At 42.2% G+C, this 19,079-nt stretch overlaps 1 protein-coding gene across 1 annotated transcript; it reads left to right on the forward strand.

Annotated features, from left to right (window-relative positions):
* Nucleotides 1-1,523: 1,523 nt before the first annotated feature.
* On the forward strand, nt 1,524-18,436 carry LOC310793011 (thromboxane-A synthase-like; the record flags this gene model as incomplete). Its single annotated transcript, XM_083654763.1, has 12 exons — nt 1,524-1,624; nt 2,564-2,657; nt 3,684-3,736; nt 4,980-5,082; nt 12,914-13,002; nt 13,830-13,978; nt 14,704-14,834; nt 15,043-15,399; nt 16,539-16,627; nt 17,390-17,527; nt 17,687-17,849; nt 18,347-18,436. The coding sequence occupies 12 exons, from the start codon at nt 1,524-1,526 to the stop codon at nt 18,434-18,436; spliced, it is 1,557 nt and encodes a 518-aa protein (XP_083510889.1).
* Between the last annotated feature and the right edge of the window lie 643 nt (nt 18,437-19,079).

Raw genomic sequence — 19,079 nt, forward strand, 5'->3', positions numbered from 1 at the left:
CTTTAGTACTATATTGCTGCCCAACACTGAAGTCAACTGACCCACCCAGTTTAAAATGTGCACAGTATTTACACTGAACGTAGAAAACACACCATTCACTCTTTGATTCTGATGGACTGACACCGAAACCCATTGATGTTAATGTTTTAGATTGTTTAAATATTTTCTTCTATTAAACTTCATTGTATAGCTGCACTGGAAATATCTCAATATGACGTGCTTGGCCAGTGTTCATTGCCGAGAGCTACTGTATTTCTCGGACTGTTTAAGTGTTTTAGGGTGGATGTTTGCTTACAATCATGTAGCCTAAGCCTTACATGCTCCTCTAGGGGTTGGCAAACATATGCTGTGACACGCCATTCTAGTTTTAAGAATGCTAGGTTTGAAAATGTTAGGTTATGAATAGGCTACTGTATCTTATCAGCCTTGCTTGTCAGGCTATAAATGAAAACCAAAAAAATGGTAAATGGACTGCATTTACAACCACTCAGCGATTTACAACACATGCCTACATTCATGGCAAGCTACCACGCAGGGTCCTGGCACCAATATCGGAAGCAATTTAGCGTTCAGTATCTTGCTCAAGGACACTTCGACATGCGGACTGGAGGAGCCGGGGATCGAACCAGGTGGACGACGACCTGCTCTACCTCCTGAGCCACAGCCGCCCTATAAGAACTACATCGTTGGATGTGAATGAGTATGATTGATGCATACATAATATCTTGCATCTTTAGGAGTTCAAGACTTCGTTAAACCATTTCTTTGTCTTAAAAACACTTTGGTCAGAAAATATTAATAACAGAGGAAATACACTGAAAAAGTTGTATCTTATTTACAAATATGAAATACAATCATCCTGTCCAAAAGCAGTATTCTTTGATCCAATGTAAAAGCAGAGTTGTGGTTTTTGTTGGTGCAAGTGGTGTTTCTTCCTGCCTGACAGAGCATCTGAGCAGAGAGAATGAGGAGCACTTGCTGTGAGACTCACAGACTGACATGAAGAAGGACATTGCAACACAGAAATAACATTTTGCTGAACAAACAGGTGATTCGGTGAGCTCTATCTTATGAAACATTGCTTGGTTGAAAACAGAACTGCATGTATTTATTTATGCATCATATCATTTTAATTGGTACTTATTTAGGCCTTTTATCTCTTTCTGCTGTATTCATTGTTAAAGTAATAATGGCATAGCTCTGCCAAAAAAGCAGATTTATGCTAGCCTGATATATCAGACGGAATTGTCAACTTGTTACACTCCATTTCCATCTCCAGGCAAGATGAATGCAGAAGTCATTTCAAGATCAGTCTGAAATCGAGCAGGTCCCTGGATGCTCCTGCCCGAGGGTTCATGTCAACATTTTGAGGCAGGTGTGTACAGCCCTCTGTGGGTGTTGTTTTGCCCATCACCCAGAGGGCATTTGTCTGCAGTTAAAACACTGCCGTTTTAACCAAGGTGCCATAAACACATGTTCTCCTCTCTTTATAGGAGCAGGACTGACAGGTGTTTTGTTCCATCATGGAGCCTGTAATTGATTCTCTGAAGGTTTTCCATGTGGAGGCCAGTGGATTTTCTGTGTCTCTCAGCCTCGTCTTCATATTCCTGGCTCTTCTCTACTGGTGAGTCACTTCAGCTCAATAGATTGATTGATTGAGAGCAAAATAAATACTTAACTTTGTTTTAAAAAGGTGAATAATAATAATAATAATAATAATATTATAACAATAATAATAATAATAATTTGTCTTTTGGGGAATCCCATCAAAGTACTACATTAAGACACCAAGACCTTGAGGAACACCATAGAAAAATCGATGCTGTGATATGGTATCAAACAACTTTCTGTAAGAATTGCAATTTTCCGTGATTGGGTGGCAAGCACTTCTGCTCTGGAAATTTCTCAGAAACCACCTTATTGTCAATATACCTACTGTATGAAAGGCATACACCCCATGAATGCCCTAGGTGTCTTTTTTGTGGTTGTAAAGTTTCATGAGGCCCCCAATTGTGCTAATCCCATGCAGTTTTTGGCAAAAACCACAATTCTTTTTGCATGCAGTACCCATGGGTTATTTTCACCTATTCTATTTGAATATTTCTGCATATTGGGGTCCCTAAACAGTCTTGGAATTGCATAAATTTGGTATGACTGAAAAGCTGGGAATCTTGTAGATCCAATGAGCCCAGTTGTATTCATGTGTGATGATGTTAATCCCCATAGTAGCCATTTGATTGTATTGAGGCCCAAGTGGAAGGAGGGGGTTCACTTCAAGTGTGGTCACCCAGGGGCAGCACACTCTTAATCTGGGCCTGGAATCTGGATGTATATGAATAATGCATGGCAGAGGTTTTAGGAGTCTTGGGGGATTTTTTACATTCCCCCGACCAAATAAATCCCTCAAGTGTCATAATGTTGTGTGTTTATGTGAGGCGCTGCTTAGGCGGTATATATCCAGGAGATTAGATGTGGTAATCTTGGATGCAATTCTTTACTCTGTTAGCTTTTATCCATCACTCATCAAGACACCTCTGTCCTCTTCCTCTCTCTCTTACTGTAGGTATTCAGTCTTCCCCTATTCGCTCCTCTCTCGACATGGAATCAAACATCCCAAGCCAGCACCGTTCTTGGGCAACGCTTTGCTGTTTCGCCAGGTAAGACATGGCTGTGGGAGGTTTGATAGAATCTCTAATATCTGCTCTGCGTTCTCCATCCAACTTGTGAGATTTTCCTCTGGTTTTCTAGTCGTTTGTCTTCAGCAAAGCATTCACCTGTGTCAAAAGCACTTAAGACCTTCATGCACTCTCTCACACACACACACACACACACACACACACACACACACACACACGTTACCCCCTACGATGAGAGGATTCTTGTTTCCAACATATTACTGCACTTCATTAGATTTGTTCATTAAAGAAGGTTCACGAGTAATGACTTCTTGTACCATGTGACTGCCAAATAGATTAATGTATTGGTAATTGTTTAGTTAATTAGTTTTGTGATAAATATGTAAAGAAGAAAAGGTAAGTGGGCTTCTTCACCAAAGTTTTTAGATGCAGCTATGTGTGATTTGTGATTTTTTTTAAATCCCATTGCTCTACCCCTCCCACATACTGTATTAATGTATTAATGTATGTATGTACTAATGTATGTACCTGCATTAATGCAACGCATCCTCCAACCTGCACCATGCTCTTTAAGCTTGAGATTGACCTGGCTGCTTCCTATCTCCTCCTATCTGCATCTGGTTGAAGTCTGATTATGGTGATGTTTGCAAATAAGACAGCTTATCTCCAAATGACTAATTAATTATTAATTGGTGAGAACGCAACATCAGAGAATGTAAACGCCACTATTTCTGTTGGTTTTACTTCTGTGTTAACAAAGCACACCACTGCCATCTAGTGTTTCGGTGGGCTACAGGCAGATTCATCTGTGCATAACTGTAACTATAACTTTTAACTGCTTGCACGTCGCACCGCCATAGGCTTATGGCGTGGCACTAGCGATATTAATTTGGCCTTGAGGCCTTTTACGTGCTCACAACACAGGCAATAACACCAAGGGCAACACAAGGGGTGTTTCTCGCATTTGTGCACAGCCAAATGTGTGAACGATGTTAACCTTTGACCTTTTCAAGGTCCGCTGACCTTGCTGTTTAACTTTCTTTTCAGGGTTATTTGGAGCCTGTCACTGAACTCATAGAGAAATACGGCAAAGTGTGTGGGTAAGAAAATGATACATTTCTACATAACATCAGCATTCTGTCAAACATACAATGGTAGTTCCTCATTGCGCGGCTCGCGAGACGCTGGCGGCTCTCGAAGCTTTAGTTGGCGGCTCTAAGAAATTGCAAAAAAAAAAAAAAAAAAAAAAAAAAGATTCCCCCCCCCACCCCTGCTCTCCCCAAAATTTCAATAAACCTTTATGGCATATTATTGCAATACAACAATACTGGTGTTGAGAGTAATAGAAGGTGCCAAATCATTCAAAACAATAAGCATTTTGCTTTTAGGAGTATTGTGCCAACGTGCAGCGCTGTTCCAAAACGTGTCAACGTGTGTCGTTGCCTGGGAAACGCACATCCCATAATACAACTGTTTGCATCGCATCCCATAATAGTATGATGATACTTGGGATGCCATTGCGAACATAGATGTGAACAGGTTAGCTAAAACTTTAGCGTCGCCAGCGACGGCCCCCACCGTTGCGGTCGGCGTATGTTTCGAAATCCCTCCAGGCCTGAATGATTTTGTAGGGGAAACTGGTGTGTGTGTGTGTGTGTGTGTGTGTGTGTGTGTGTGTGTGCATGTGTGGAAAACAATAAAACACAAAAAATGGTAGGCAGATGTGCTTGGTTGGGGTGGCTTTTGGTGTTTTGCGGTAAAAGTGGCTCTCCTATTGACTTTGTCCTGCCAATGCGGCTCTCATCGAAGAAATAGTGAGGATCACTGATTAGCATTCTGTCAAACACAATGGTATCAACAGAATCCTTTTTTCATTTCAATTCTCCAGCTGTAGTTGTTAGATGAACACAATGCCAATATTTAGGGCAAATTCAAATAAACAAATAAATAAATAGTTAAATAAATAATCAAATAGTGAATAAATAAATACTGGTATTGTTAAATAAGTAATTCAATATCTAAATAAACAGATAATTAGTTAAAAGTTATCTATTTGTGTACTAATTTATTTCAGTGTCACAAGATATTCACATTGCCTTTTTAAAAACTTAGGTGAGATAATCTGTAAGAGTAAAAAGCAGCTCAATTGTAGCCCATGTACATAGTATTTTCTTTACTGTGCCAGTTTACATTTTGGTAAGAATATTTGTCAGGTATGATAATATATCCAATCTAAATCTAATAAATATCACTATTGGCCTTCAGAATCCATGTTGGTCGGGAACCTAATGTGCCTGCATGTCTTTGTGTGTTTTGTCTCAGACTCAGTTTGTTCTGTTTCAGGTACTATATGGGTCGGGATGCGGTGGTGTTGGTAGCAGACCCTGACATTCTCAAACATGTGATGGTCAAGGAGTTCAGCAGCTTCCCTAACAGAAGAAGCAAGGTACAAACACGCATGCACACACACACGCACGCGCACATACACACACGCACGCGCACGCGCACACACACACACACACACACACACACACACACACACACACACACACACACAGGAAATGCTTGTGGCACTGCTGGATCGTATGGATTTATCTGTTAGACTACACCTAGTCTTGCTTGCCAGACTATCTCCCTGCACCGGGACAGAGTGGGACTACCTCCATTCTTTCTCCCTCTCTCTCTCTCCTACTCTTGCTCTGCCGTCCACTCCAAAGACAGGCTACTACTGACACCTGCTGGCGGAACATGCCAACTACTAAGAGAACACATTATTATTATTATTTATTTTTATTTTTTACTTTTTCAGAACATAAAGAAAACAAAACAAGAACAGGAAAAAAGAAAAGAAAAGAAAAAACATATACAGTATACATACATTCAACATTACAATGCTACAAAATGGTACTACCAGTCATAGAAAATGGGCTTACAAAATGATTAAAAAAAAAAAAAAAAATACTGTGCAAAAGATCCAAAAGAAACTCAATTACCGCTTTTAGCCTGATCGAAATAGGTCAGGAACGGGTCCCAAATAACAAAACATTTCCTTAAAGAATTTGTCCTCTGGAACCTGAGTCTCTCCATACGTATTACTGAAATCATGTCTGTCAGCCACAGCTGAAAAGAAGGTGGAGAGGAGGACTTCCATTCCTTCAAAATTAGTTTTTTGGCAACCGTCATTCCCTGTGTCAGAGATTGCTGCACGGCCGTTGGGAGGAGCAAAGAGGACTCCGAGCAGCAGAAGATGGCAAGTTCCGCCTCCAGTTGGAGGGTTATTTTGTAGGCCTTAGAGTACCAGTCAAATATTTTTAGCCCAGAATTCCTGATAGTGAAGGGCAAAACCAAAAAAGCATGGGGCAGTGTGCCCTCCGACCCCCGACACCTAGAGAACATTATTGACTGTGCTCACATTATGTGGGCTACATCAGTATTAGTCTAGGGAATCTGTGAGAAAAAATGACCCAACCTTAAACAAATTGCAACAGAATTTATTTTTGTTGTATTCAGCTCTTGAAACCTTCCAATTTAACATACTGAAAATCCCAAAAAATCCCAGTAGTGGAACATTGTCAAAATTGGCATTATTGTCTCCACAAAGGAGGTTATGTTTTCGGTGCTGTTTGTCAGACCGTTTGTCTGTTAAAAGGATTACGGCAAAAGTACTTGGCCGATTTTCATGAAACTTTGTGGAAGGGTGTAGCATAGGCCAAGGAAGAACCCACTACATTTTGGGGCGGATCCGATCCGATGGAGGGGGCGGGGCTAGGGAAAAATTTCCATTGCTATGGATATGAAAGTCTTAGAGAGTCTGCATTTGAGAGGTGGGTAGAGGGAGTGGTCAGGTGTATGGAGGAGGTGGGAGGGGCGGGGCTATGAAAGGGGCGGTGCTATCAAAGGGGCGGGGCTAGGGAAAAGCCCACCCAACATACTGTAACATAACCATCAAAACAAACAATATTTAAAAAAAATAGTGTCTAATAAGTTCTAATGTTACAGTTAGTGGAAAAGGACCCATGCATGGCCTTTCATCCATGTCCTATGGAAGGATTGATAATGCTAAAGATGTGGATACTGCATCTAACCTACAGCTGCTTTGCAAAGTCTCTCGGGCCCTAAAACCCAAACAGCCTGGGTGGTCAGGACTAATGCAACTCATCCACAAAGGGAATCACCCAGGAAAGTCATCAGTAGTTTTTATGCCTATGATAGACATGAGTCCTACTGATATGTCTTGTGTGTATTCCACACTCAAGTTTGTTTGTGACCAAGCAAAGAAGTATAATGTTACTCCTATCGATCAGCCGCTTTGGTGGAAGGCCACGACAATCATTGAGAGTGAACCACAAGACAGTGATCTCCGCCAGGTGGTGCTACGACTCGGGGGTTTCCATACGGAAATTAGTTTCCTGGGATGCATGGGCCACCTCATGTCAGCATCGGGACTAGAGGAGTTGCTAGAGACTATATGCAAAGAATGCTGTTGTGCATATGATGTCTGGAAAGGCAACAGCTCGTGCTGTCAGAGGGCACTTCTTGGTGGATGCAGCATTGAATACAATGATATTGTCTGAGCTATACAACTGTTCCCTCCCACAAGCCACCCAGCATGATAAAGGCGCTGCTGAAATCTGTGGAGATTCTGAAATCCCATCAGAAGTCCAAACTGTGCCAGATGAAGCATATATGGAACAGAGTGAATCACAAGCAGAAACGGATACAGACAAACCAAATGAAGATCTGAAATGACAAGGGAGTGTACAGTGGCCAATGATGACCTGCATCAGGCCACTGAGTTGCTGGAAAGAATGATAAAAAATGAAATCAGCCTCACAGACATAGATGATTCATCAGTATTAAAGAGAATGGAGGGGAAGATGAATCAAGCAAAAGACAAATAGAAGAACTCACGGACTGCTACACTATGTATATGGACATGATTGAGATATTGAGGCGTTTCCTTTTGGCAGAGCGTCTGGGAAACTGGAAACTTCACCTCAAGACTCTTTCTGAGATGCTGCCATACCTCTCGTAACGGGACAAGCCCGTCTTTTATTGTCACACGAACACCACAACACATGCATGCGGCCACAACACACTCATGCTGACGGTGGCCGGTGAAAAGTGTCCTCTGCATTTAACCCATCCAGGCATGTCCTTTCCTCCGGGGGGCAGGCCAGGAGCAGTGGTCGCTTTCTCGTACAGCGCCCGGGGACCAACTTCGGATGTTGTCGTCACTGGTCGGATGACGATGACGATCTGATCTTCTGCATGTTTTTAGTGGGGGGGGGGTTATATACGGAGGAACCCCCCTGGGGGAGCACGGGGAGAACATGCAAACTCCACACAGAGAGAAGGGCCCTTATGACGAGATACCCCACCTGGGCAGTGGGCACTGAGGATATGGGGGGGAACACACAACCACAGCGCCCACAGTGTCCCAGGCGAGAATCAAACTCAGGACCTTCTGACTGTGAGGCGACAGCTCTACCACTGAGCCACCGTGCCCCTAGCTGCATCTGGACACAATCTGTATCTCAAGTCAGTCAACTTGTACCTACAAAAGATGTTCAAACTTGAGCATGAGCAACCTGCCACATTCAAATACTTTGAGGATGGTCTCCATGTCCTCAGAAGAAGTGATCGCCTTTGGGCTGGCCTCTCCACAGATTTAGTGATTGAGCAGGTTCTCATGAGAAGCATGAAGACAAATGGTGGTCTGACTAGGGGAAGAGGCATGACAGAGTTGCAGCGTGTAACATGGTTGCTGTCAATGCCTGCATGTGCAGAGGTCAACAATGCCATGCAAGATATCACAGGAACAGCATTCACTACAAGTGAACAGCACAAGGAAAGCATGCCTACAAGAATTGAAAGGGATCAAAAAGACATTGATGAGCTGAAAAATTACCTACAAAATCGGAACCCTTTCACATCAGACCCTTCCCTCCGCAACATTGCTAGTGGGGTGACTGCTGATAATTATGTCAATGTTGACAGGGCCAAAGATGTAGGTTTGAATATTCTGCACAAAATGGAAGGAGAAAATGTTGCACAGTACACTTTCAGGACAAATGTGCGGGCAGTTACCCTAGCAGCCAAGCATGGAATCAAAGCTGATGGGGAGATTGTGCAAATCGCTCCTGAGCTTCTGTTCCAGCGCTACATTGCTGCTTCAGAAAACATGGAGAATCGTGATGAAATTTTCAAGCATGAATTGTGTGCACACCCTCCTGCATTGTTTGACAAGATGGGGATGATGAGAAAAGATCAAAGTGTGGAACATTCACAACCTGAAAAAAGACCTAGGTAGTGACACCTGCAACTGTATCCTCTTTGGGCATGCAGTATTGGGCTGTGATACGACATCAAGTGTATTTGGGGGTCGACAAGGGTACTTCTTTGAAGTTGATCAGAACAAATCCCAACTTCCAGAAACATGCAGCCGTTTTCAGAAATAAAGCGCCAACAAAAAAGGAAATTGAAGAAGCTGGCCAAACTGCACTTCTGACTATCTACAGTAGTGGAAAAGAGGAAAACATTGATAGACTTCGTCATGAACGATTTTGTCAAAAGGTCGCAACAAGTGCAATCTTTGTGCATCCTCAAGTGCTTCCCCCTACAGCCTCTGCCGCAAAGTACCACAGTTTCAGAGTGTACTTGCAAGTACAAGAATGGCTAGGTCAGGCAGGCCTGAGTCCAGCTGTTTGCGGCTGGCATCTGGTAGATGGAAAACTCATCCCAATAGAAATGGACCTTCCTCCAGCACCACCAACTCTCCTGAAAGTCATCAGGTGCAACTGCAAAACAGATTGTACCAGAGCAAGCTGCAGTTGTAGAAAACATGGACTCCAGTGTTCCCTGGCCTGTGGGGATTGTAGGGGTTCAAGCTGTGAAAATGCCCCTCAGCCTGAAATTGGAGGCTTCTGGGAAGAAGAGGACATTTATTAAATCAAAGATTTTCATGAAAATGTAACAGTGTGTCTAAGAAGCATGTTTCAGCAACAGAAAGACCTAATTCTTAAATTTTGTACACAGCTTTTACATTGTGAAACTGACTCATCAGAAGATACAAAGTTGTACCTAACATTGTGAGAAATGCCATGTTGTATTAAAACGACTACATACTTAAATGAGAAAATAAAAAACTGTTCCACTTAGAGACTCAACAACTATTTCTATGGATTCCTTGCCCCCAAAAATGTGGAAATAGATACCAAGTTTTTCATTCTAGGTCTAATTGGAGTCAAGATATGGCCAAAAGTTGAATAATGGCAGCCATTTTGAAAAAACGTCATTTTAACATACTTCCACTAATGGGATTTTTTGGGATTTTTACTAGAGTGTTTCGGGCATCAATATAAACATAAAAATGTGAAAATAAATTCTGTTGCAATTAGTTTAAGGTCAAACCTTATTTTCCCTAGACTATATAGCAGGAAGGTCCAAAAGAGAGCACAATAAAGCACAATAGAACAGCGCAGATCAGAGTAGCACACTGAAGGACATGGCGAGGTATCCCAGGATGCCGCAGTCTAATGATAGGCAACATGCATCACAGAGGGGTCAGAGCAGAGGTCACAGAGGGGTCAGAGCAGAGGTCACAGAGGGGTCAGAGCAGAGGTCACACGGCCACCCTCACTTTCATCATCCTCCATATTGGCTCTGTGCTGTACAGGGCCTGCTGTGAAATGTCAAAGGGAGAAAGCAATGCACCACTAGGAGGACTTTGTTTTCAACAGACAAATGGGGGGCCGGTTCCCAGTTGGGGTGCAGAGTCAGACAGTAATGCCATTTTTCTGTTGCTCATATTTCTGGATCCCCAGTGTGATGTGCACACTGTAGTAGAGGGCTGTTGCATGTCAACCACACCATGAGGCTTGGTTGTCCATGGCAAATACATTTGTGATCAGCCATGATTCACACGAGCCTGAGCTTTGTCATTTGATGTAATAATAATAAAAGATGTGTTTTTGCCATCCTCTCCTTTCCTCGTATGAAGACTTTTAGCATGTTCACCAAGCCTCTGTCTGACACTCTGCTGATGTTGACGGACGGACATTGGAAGAAAGTCCGTGGCATTTTTTCCCAAACCTTGAGCACTGCTAAGGTGAAAGAGGTGAGTTAGAGTGGCCTCTTTTTTCCTTTCTTGCCACTTTCAAACCTTCGCCACGGTTTCAGGCCCCGTTGAATAGCTACCAAAATAACATTGGAATCAGTTTAGCTGCAAAACAACCACCTTGCTATTATAAAAGTACTGTAACAGATTAAAATATTGTGTTGTAATGATAAGAGTGAAAGATTACATACTTGGAAGCATGCGGGAGACCGAGGCAAATATTGCCAATTATTTTTATTCTTATTTTTTACATTTTACATTGTGACAGAACCAGTGGTGTTGCACATAGTGGCAACAAAGCTATTAATCATTTGTTGTTGACACAGTCATGATATAAGAAGACCATCACTTTTTACATACATTGTATTCCTCCCTGGCACAATATCGTCTCTTTCATTTGTGAGACACAGTAACTAAAACATCAACAAACCCCTAGAGGCCTGTACTACAAAGCAAGATTTAGGTTGATCCTGATAAGTTTGGGTTTAAACCTGGTTTAGCCATACTACAAAGCAAGTTAACTTCTTACCGACATATATTTCCATAGCAACTGCCACTACTGAAAATACACAAGATAAAAAAAAAAACAATCTGCCAAGATGCTCGCAATGACAAACACACACTGAGCCTAGCCTACCCCCTTCCTGCTCAAACACATTCTTTTCCCAACATGGGGTTTTCCTAAACTAAAAATAAATCAACTATACTGTCTCGTTCCCCGCTGATCTCCATTGGGATGAATGACCATTCTATCTGGTAAGAGATACATTATTTCAACACCTTTTCTCCATTGAAACATTGTCTTTGAAAAAAAGAAAAAGTGTAATCCATTCCCAGGAAATCCCAGCAATCATGGCAAGTGTCTCTGTCTTTCTGTCTGTGTATAGATGGTCCCCCTCATCAACACAGTGTGTGTGTGTGTGTGTGTGTGTGTGTGTGTGTGTGTGTGTGTGTGTGTGTGTGTGTGTGTGTGTTTTCTGTCTGTGTATAGATGGTTCCCCTCATCAACACAGTGTGTGTGTGTGTGTGTGTGTGTGTGTGTGTGTGTGTGTGTGTGTGTGTGTGTGTGTGTGTGTGTGTGTGTGTGTGTTTTCTGTCTGTGTATAGATGGTTCCCCTCATCAACACAGTGTGTGTGTGTTTTCTGTTTGTGTATAGATGGTTCCCCTCATCAACACAGTGTGTGTGTGTGTGTTTTCTGTTTGTGTATAGATGGTTCCCCTCATCAACACAGTGTGTGTGTGTGTGTGTGTGTGTGTGTGTGTGTGTGTGTGTGTGTGTGTGTGTGTGTGTGTGTGTGTGTGTGTGTGTGTGTGTTTTCTGTCTGTGTATAGATGGTTCCCCTCATCAACACAGTGTGTGTGTGTGTGTGTGTGTGTGTGTGTGTTTTCTGTCTGTGTATAGATGGTTCCCCTCATCAACACAGTGTGTGTGTGTGTGTGTGTGTGTGTGTGTGTGTGTGTGTGTGTGTGTGTGTGTGTGTGTGTGTGTGTGTGTGTGTGTGTGTGTGTGTGTGTGTTTTCTGTCTGTGTATAGATGGTTCCCCTCATCAACACAGTGTGTGTGTGTGTGTGTGTGTGTGTGTGTGTGTGTGTGTGTGTGTGTGTGTGTGTTTTCTGTCTGTGTATAGATGGTTCCCCTCATCAACACAGTGTGTGTGTGTGTTTTCTGTTTGTGTATAGATGGTTCCCCTCATCAACACAGTGTGTGTGTGTGTGTGTGTGTGTGTGTGTGTGTGTGTGTGTGTGTGTGTGTGTGTGTGTGTGTGTGTGTGTTTTCTGTCTGTGTATAGATGGTCCCCCTCATCAACACAGTGTGTTTTTTCTGTCTGTGTATAGATGGTTCCCCTCAACAACACAGTGTGTGTGTGTGTGTGTGTGTGTGTGTGTGTGTGTGTGTGTGTGTGTGTGTGTGTGTGTGTGTGTGTGTGTGTGTGTGTGTGTGTGTGTGTGTGTGTGTGTTTTCTGTCTGTGTATAGATGGTTCCCCTCATCAACACAGTGTGTTTTTTCTGTCTGTGTATAGATGGTTCCCCTCATCAACACTGTGTGTGTGTGTGTGTGTGTGTGTGTGTGTGTGTGTGTGTGTGTGTGTGTGTTTCTGTCTGTGTATAGATGGTTCCCCTCATCAACACAGTGTGTTTTCTCTTTCTGTGTATAGATGGTTCCCCTCATCAACACAGCCATTAATAGCCTGATGAACAACTTCAATGCATATGCAGAGTCAGGAGAGGTCTTTGACATCCACAGGTAATTGCAAACACACATAAATACTTTCCTCACACTTTTTCTTTGATTCAATCTAATATCAGATTACCGTGACTATGCACTCTGCTCTTTTCTACATGTAGTAGTAGAATTTTAAATTCCTCTGTAGAATTCACTTTTGCATGTATCAAAGCCATGTCCATGCTGCTGCGTTTTTGGATCTGCAATGTTAATCTTTTCACCATGAACAACGTTTATTAAATGGTTATTTTGATTTGATGATACACCCTTATAGTAGTGTATGCTGTATTGACTCATTGGGTCCCTTATGCATGTACGGTTGTCACAGAGCGTGGTGCAGGTAAAAAAAGAAAGAAAAAAAGAAAAACTTTTTGGGTTCATGACTAGTACGGGGGGGGGGGGGGGGGGGATTCCAAATGGCCGTTCAGAACCTGTGACATCACTTGTTGCTGGGAGTTCTGCTGGGGCTGACACTGGGATGCAAAGTCATGGATAGTGAAAAAGGTGACAGATACCAGGGCACACATAAAACCACTCAGAAATCCTCCTATTTTGAGATGAAAAAGGTGACGATCACCTAAATGTGACTAGTTTGCATCCCTGAACATCACAGGTGTACAGTTCCATTTCAAAAACAGTGCCCCCTGCAGTTTACAAAATGAGTCTAGATGCAGCTATGTCCCTTTGCTATATACCACTCCCACATATTAATTAAATGTGGTCTCCAACCTACACCATGCTCTTTAAGGCAAGGCTTTATGGGCGTATGTAGGCATTACAGTATATTGTGTTCTCAACTACCTAGGCTTGCTGCATTGATTAGCTATGCTTGTGTGTGGTGGTTACAGATGTTTTAGCTGCTTCACCATGGATGTTACTGCCAGCGTGGCATTTGGGACCCAGTTGGACTCTCAGAAGAATCCCAATCACCCGTTCGTCCACCATGCAGAGATGTTCTTCTCCTTTAATATGATGAAGCCTATCATGCTCCTATTCAGTCAGTTCTATTTGTATTTATATGATTCATTTTTTTAATACAGGAATGATGTAATTAATACAACCTTTGAAGCCATGCCCACTCCTCCACAGTTGTGAATTTGATGTTTGAGTTTATGAATTGACGATGCAGTCTGAATATCAGGCTAGTTCCATACTGTATGGCTATGTTCAAGTGGAGAGTGAGAAATCACAGAAAATACACCAGACTTCCCAACTAGTTCCTTGAATGATACATTAAAAAGGAAGCACAAAGTAAAAACTGGAAATATCTTTTTAATAAATGTAACAAAAATTTATTTTACATTTACTAGAAGAAGAAAAAAGGGCAATAAAAAGGACACAGGATCTACTGGGCTATATTTTACACTCCGTGTAAGTGCAAGGGCAAGTGTTATCTTTGCTAGTTTCTAGCACTCAAAATCTATTTCCCCCCCTTTTATTTACCACTGGGTCAGCACATCACTGGGTCAGCACATCACTGGGTCAGCACATCACTGGGTCAGCACATCACTGGGTCAGCACATCAAATGACGTCTTTCAGTGACCCATGGTAATTGGTACGAAAAAGGGAGATTTTGAGTGCTAGAAACTAGCAAAGTTAACGCTTGCCCTTGTACTTGCACTGGGTGTAAGATATGGCCCACTACTTTGTCATACACTTCAGTCTTGGCATGTGGGGTTTAGGTGAGGCACTAACAGAATAAATGTGGTTTGTGTCTCTAGTTGCTTTTCCTTCCATCTTGGCTCCTCTGGTGAATCTCCTCCCCAACAAAAGACAAAATCAGATCAGCAATTTCTTCATCAGCTGCATTAAGAAGCTTATCAAACAGAGAGATGAGCAGCCTCCTGAACAGGTGCTACTGAACCTCATGGGCATTACAACAATCAGCCATGCTTTGCTTAATCAAACTGACCAATGTAACTGCCAGTGAATTCACAGCAATATCAGAAACAATATTATATTATAATATTATATATATTATTATATAATAATATATTCATATACATTACTGTGTGTGTGCGGGCACGTGTGTGTGTGTGTGTGCATGTGTGTGTGTGTAGAGACGTCGAGACTTCCTCCAACTGATGTTGGACGCACGGAGCAGCCAGGAGTGTGTCTCCGTGGAACACTTTGACATGGTGAACCACGCTGATGAGCTAGATCACACACACCAACAGGCACCCCAGCCGGCCTCGGAGAAGGACAATGGCTATAATCACCCATTGGTGTCACCCACCAAACGTCCACAGAAGACGATGCTGACGGAGGATGAGATTGTGGGCCAGGCTTTTACATTTCTTCTGGCAGGCTTTGGCAGCAGCAGCAACACCTTGGCCTTCACCTGCTACCTCCTGGCCATCCACCCTGAATGTCAGCGCCAATTACACAAAGAGGTGGACCAGTTCATCAGCAGACATGTGAGTGTGTGGCGCTGGGGTTTGGTCCTACATTCAAGATATGTACTGTATTGTCACTCATTCCGTTGTACAAGTACTGTACACACGTGAAATTCTTACATGTATGCCAGGGGCTCCATTACAAGACATAGTGCAAGTACAGTAGTAGGTACATAGCAACTAGGGATGTTCATCAGTTATCGAAAATCGATAATTGATCGTTAAAGAATGGAATCGATCATGTGGAATTTTTATCGATTTTGTTATTATTATTATTATTATTTTTGCGGACTAGGTTTGGGTGGAATTCGTTCCTCCTCGCCCCACTCCATTGCACAGCCGACTAACGTGAGGTGGAGCTTCATATAGTCTCTAGTTTTCTGGCTGGGCACGGGCCTTTGTGCCAACAAAACTGTTTTAAACATGGGGAATTCACACCGGCATGCGCCCAGGACCTCCACTGGCTTCCCATCTCGGCACGCATCAAATTCAAGACACTGGTACTGGCCTACAGGGCAGTACACCAGTCAGCTCCCCTGTACCTGCAATCTATGGTCAGGTTCCAAACCTCTCAGCGCTCCCTTCGCTCCTCCACCAGTGCAGGTCGCCTCACCCCTCCTTCGCTACGGGGGCTCAAAAGTCGCTCATCCCGATCTCGACTCTTCTCGTCCCTGGCACCTCAATGGTGGAACGAGCTTCCACCTTCGGTCAGGACAGCTGAATCACTGCCGATCTTTCGGAAAAGACTAAAGACACACCTTTTCAGGCTCCATCTGGGCCCTTCTTGATCTAACTTCTTTCTCTCTCTTTCTTAAAAAAAAAAAAAACTAACCTAAACTAAACTAAACTTGTACCACTGTTCCTTCAGAGGTTGTAGTTGTCATAGACTGTGTAGCATAGTTGATTGCTCTATTGCTGACAAAAATGTGTTAATGTAAGTCGCTTTGGATAAAAGCGTCTGCCAAATGACGTAATGTAATGTAATGTAATGAAATTACAGCCATCGTGAGATCGGAGGAGTGGAGTGACTCCTGTTACCCGCAGTGCATTGAATTCTGTACACTAGGTTCTGTTTGTTTTTCATGCTGTGGTAACCTGTCATTGCTGCTACTGTAGCAACTACATTATATTTATCGTGTGTTTTCCTTCTTTTTTTGCAGGAATCACCCGATTCCACCAATGTCCAAGAGCTTAAGTATTTAGACATGGTTGTATCTGAAGTGTTGCGGCTCTACCCACCTACATTAAGGTACATTCACTGAAGTTGAATGGGTCTTCAAACTCAATTATACAACACGTAGCTTCCGACCAAGCAATCTGATTGGTCGACTAGACATTTCGACCGTTCTCAAATAAGTATAACAGCACAACTATGAGTCATAGCCGTGCTCAAAGGAAAAAATGCCTCATCACTCAAATATCGCGTGCCGCCGATCTGTTCAGCAGCCAACAACATTATCACATTCCATTAACTGACACCTGTGCAAAAGCCTATTCAACAGGGACTATTTCAGAAATGGAAATAACACTATAGCAAAAAGTTTGTATTTATTGTGAGAAATACAAACACATTTTGATTATATATTTTATTTTGTTTTGTTGGCAACTGTCGCAATCGCAATATTACTTGAGTTATACTTGAGTGAGCATTATTACGCAAGTGTGCTTTACCCTCAATATTGGCACTTCAGTGACGCTCGGTGCAAAGCGCTTCTGTCCTGCCGCATCACTGTCATGCCAATAATGAGGGTAAAGCACACCCTCTTGACCCCATTAAATGAAATGAAAAAGACATGGTGGTCAAGGCTGTTTTCCTTTGTTCCTGGAAAGTTGACATTTTGAAGATAGTTACAAGGTTTTCACCCAATAACGATAAGTAGATAGCTGTGACAGGGGGGAACTTTAATTACATTTTTCTTCTTGTCATTAGTGCAGTTACTGCTGTTTGGCTTTGTAGGGCAGTATAGAGCATGCAGTATTCTTCTTTTCAGTGTTCTTTTGCCCGACACAGGTTTGGGCGTTACATCGAGCATGACTGTGTGGTGAATGGCCAGTCTCTACCTAAAGGAGCAACATTGCATGTCCCAGCAGGTTTCCTACACCACGACGCAGAACACTGGCCGGAGCCTGAGAGGTTCATCCCTGAGAGGTAGGAGGCGGTACTAGGAGGTACTTTAAAATGGGTTCTTATTTCTCCAAAGTAGCCCACCCCAGCTGTCTTAAACCAGTGTTTTTCAACCACTGTGAAATGACTCACCATCTATTGCTTTTAATTAATCCCAAAATAAAACTTCTGGTTGATCCCCAGGTTCACGCCAGAGGCCAAGGCTAGTCGCCATCCATTTGTATACCTGCCGTTTGGCGCAGGCCCCCGTAGCTGTGTGGGAATACGGCTTGCCCAAATGCAGCTTAAGATGGCGCTGGTGCATGTCTTCCAAAGGTTCAACATTGTGGCCTGCTCTGAGACAAAGGTATGTTGGCCATGAGGACAACAATGTCTTAAATTAACATTTAGAATTCTGGGATTCATGTGACAGTATAGCACTATTCAGCATGACATCAGAACAACATAGAACTTCATTCCGGGTGGATAATGATTAATTAATCAAGTAAAACAAAACTTTAAATAAAAACTTAAAAAAAAAAATTGGATCAGAGTTCACCATTCTGCACGTTTGCATAGCAACAGGGGGACATGAGTAGGCATCTCTTACAACTCTTAAATGTAATAACCTTAAGGTGGTAAACCAAATGTACTAAACCATCCTGTCAACATAATACGAATCAAATTATTAGGCTGGAGTTTTCAGTTTTTAAAAGTGAAATTCCTAAACTGGAACTGTAATAATAGTCCAAATTAAATGTCATCCATTCACATAGTTATTAACTATGACGCTACATCTCAAAAAGAGATGAATATGTATGGAAGATGTTCCTTTCACATATGTTGCTCTTTTCCTTGGTACAGGTTCCTCCGGAGTTGAAGTCTTTCACCAGTCTTGGAGCTAAAAACGGCATATTTTTGAAAATCACTAGAAGAGACATGGGAGAAGGTTAAATGAATTCTCCACCAGACAATTAGAAGCTCACCATTCCTCTGTTGTCATGTTCTGTTATGGTTGAAGCAAGTTACTGAGGCTCACATCATTACCCAGTGGGAAAAAACACTATCAGAAATTAAATATGTATAGCATGTACTATACAGGGTTCCTACGCAAGTATGGAAAGTATGGAAAAGTATAGAATTAGATTTTAGTATTTTCCACATCTGGAAAAGTATGGAAAAAGGAAAAGGGAGTATGGGAAAATATTGTTTCTAGACTATTGTCTATTGTGACTGACTATTCATTTTTTCTAAATAATAAAATCCGGAATTTATCTACAAAATAAATTGATAATACAAGTGTTTTATCATGGCATCAGAATGTAACACATATGTTAACAGTTGGATTTTAAAAACATTTAAATAGAGAACCGCGGGAATGAGTCCGGAAGTATACTTCCGGGTTCGTTAGCAAAAAAGTGAAAGGGGTTTTAGAATGGAGATTTCACTTAAATGCATAAAATAAGTTCTGTGGTTAACAAAAGTTTATGGGAGCATGAATTTGGGTTCAGCATGATAATCTTCACAAACGTGAATAACTTTTATGACTTTTGGAACGTAAATGCGTTTTTTAAATGCAATTTTTATCAAACGCTTC

Source organism: Poromitra crassiceps, assembly GCF_964638095.1.
Source record: "Poromitra crassiceps genome assembly, chromosome: 18".
NCBI classification, from domain to species: Eukaryota; Metazoa; Chordata; class Actinopteri; order Beryciformes; family Melamphaidae; genus Poromitra; species Poromitra crassiceps.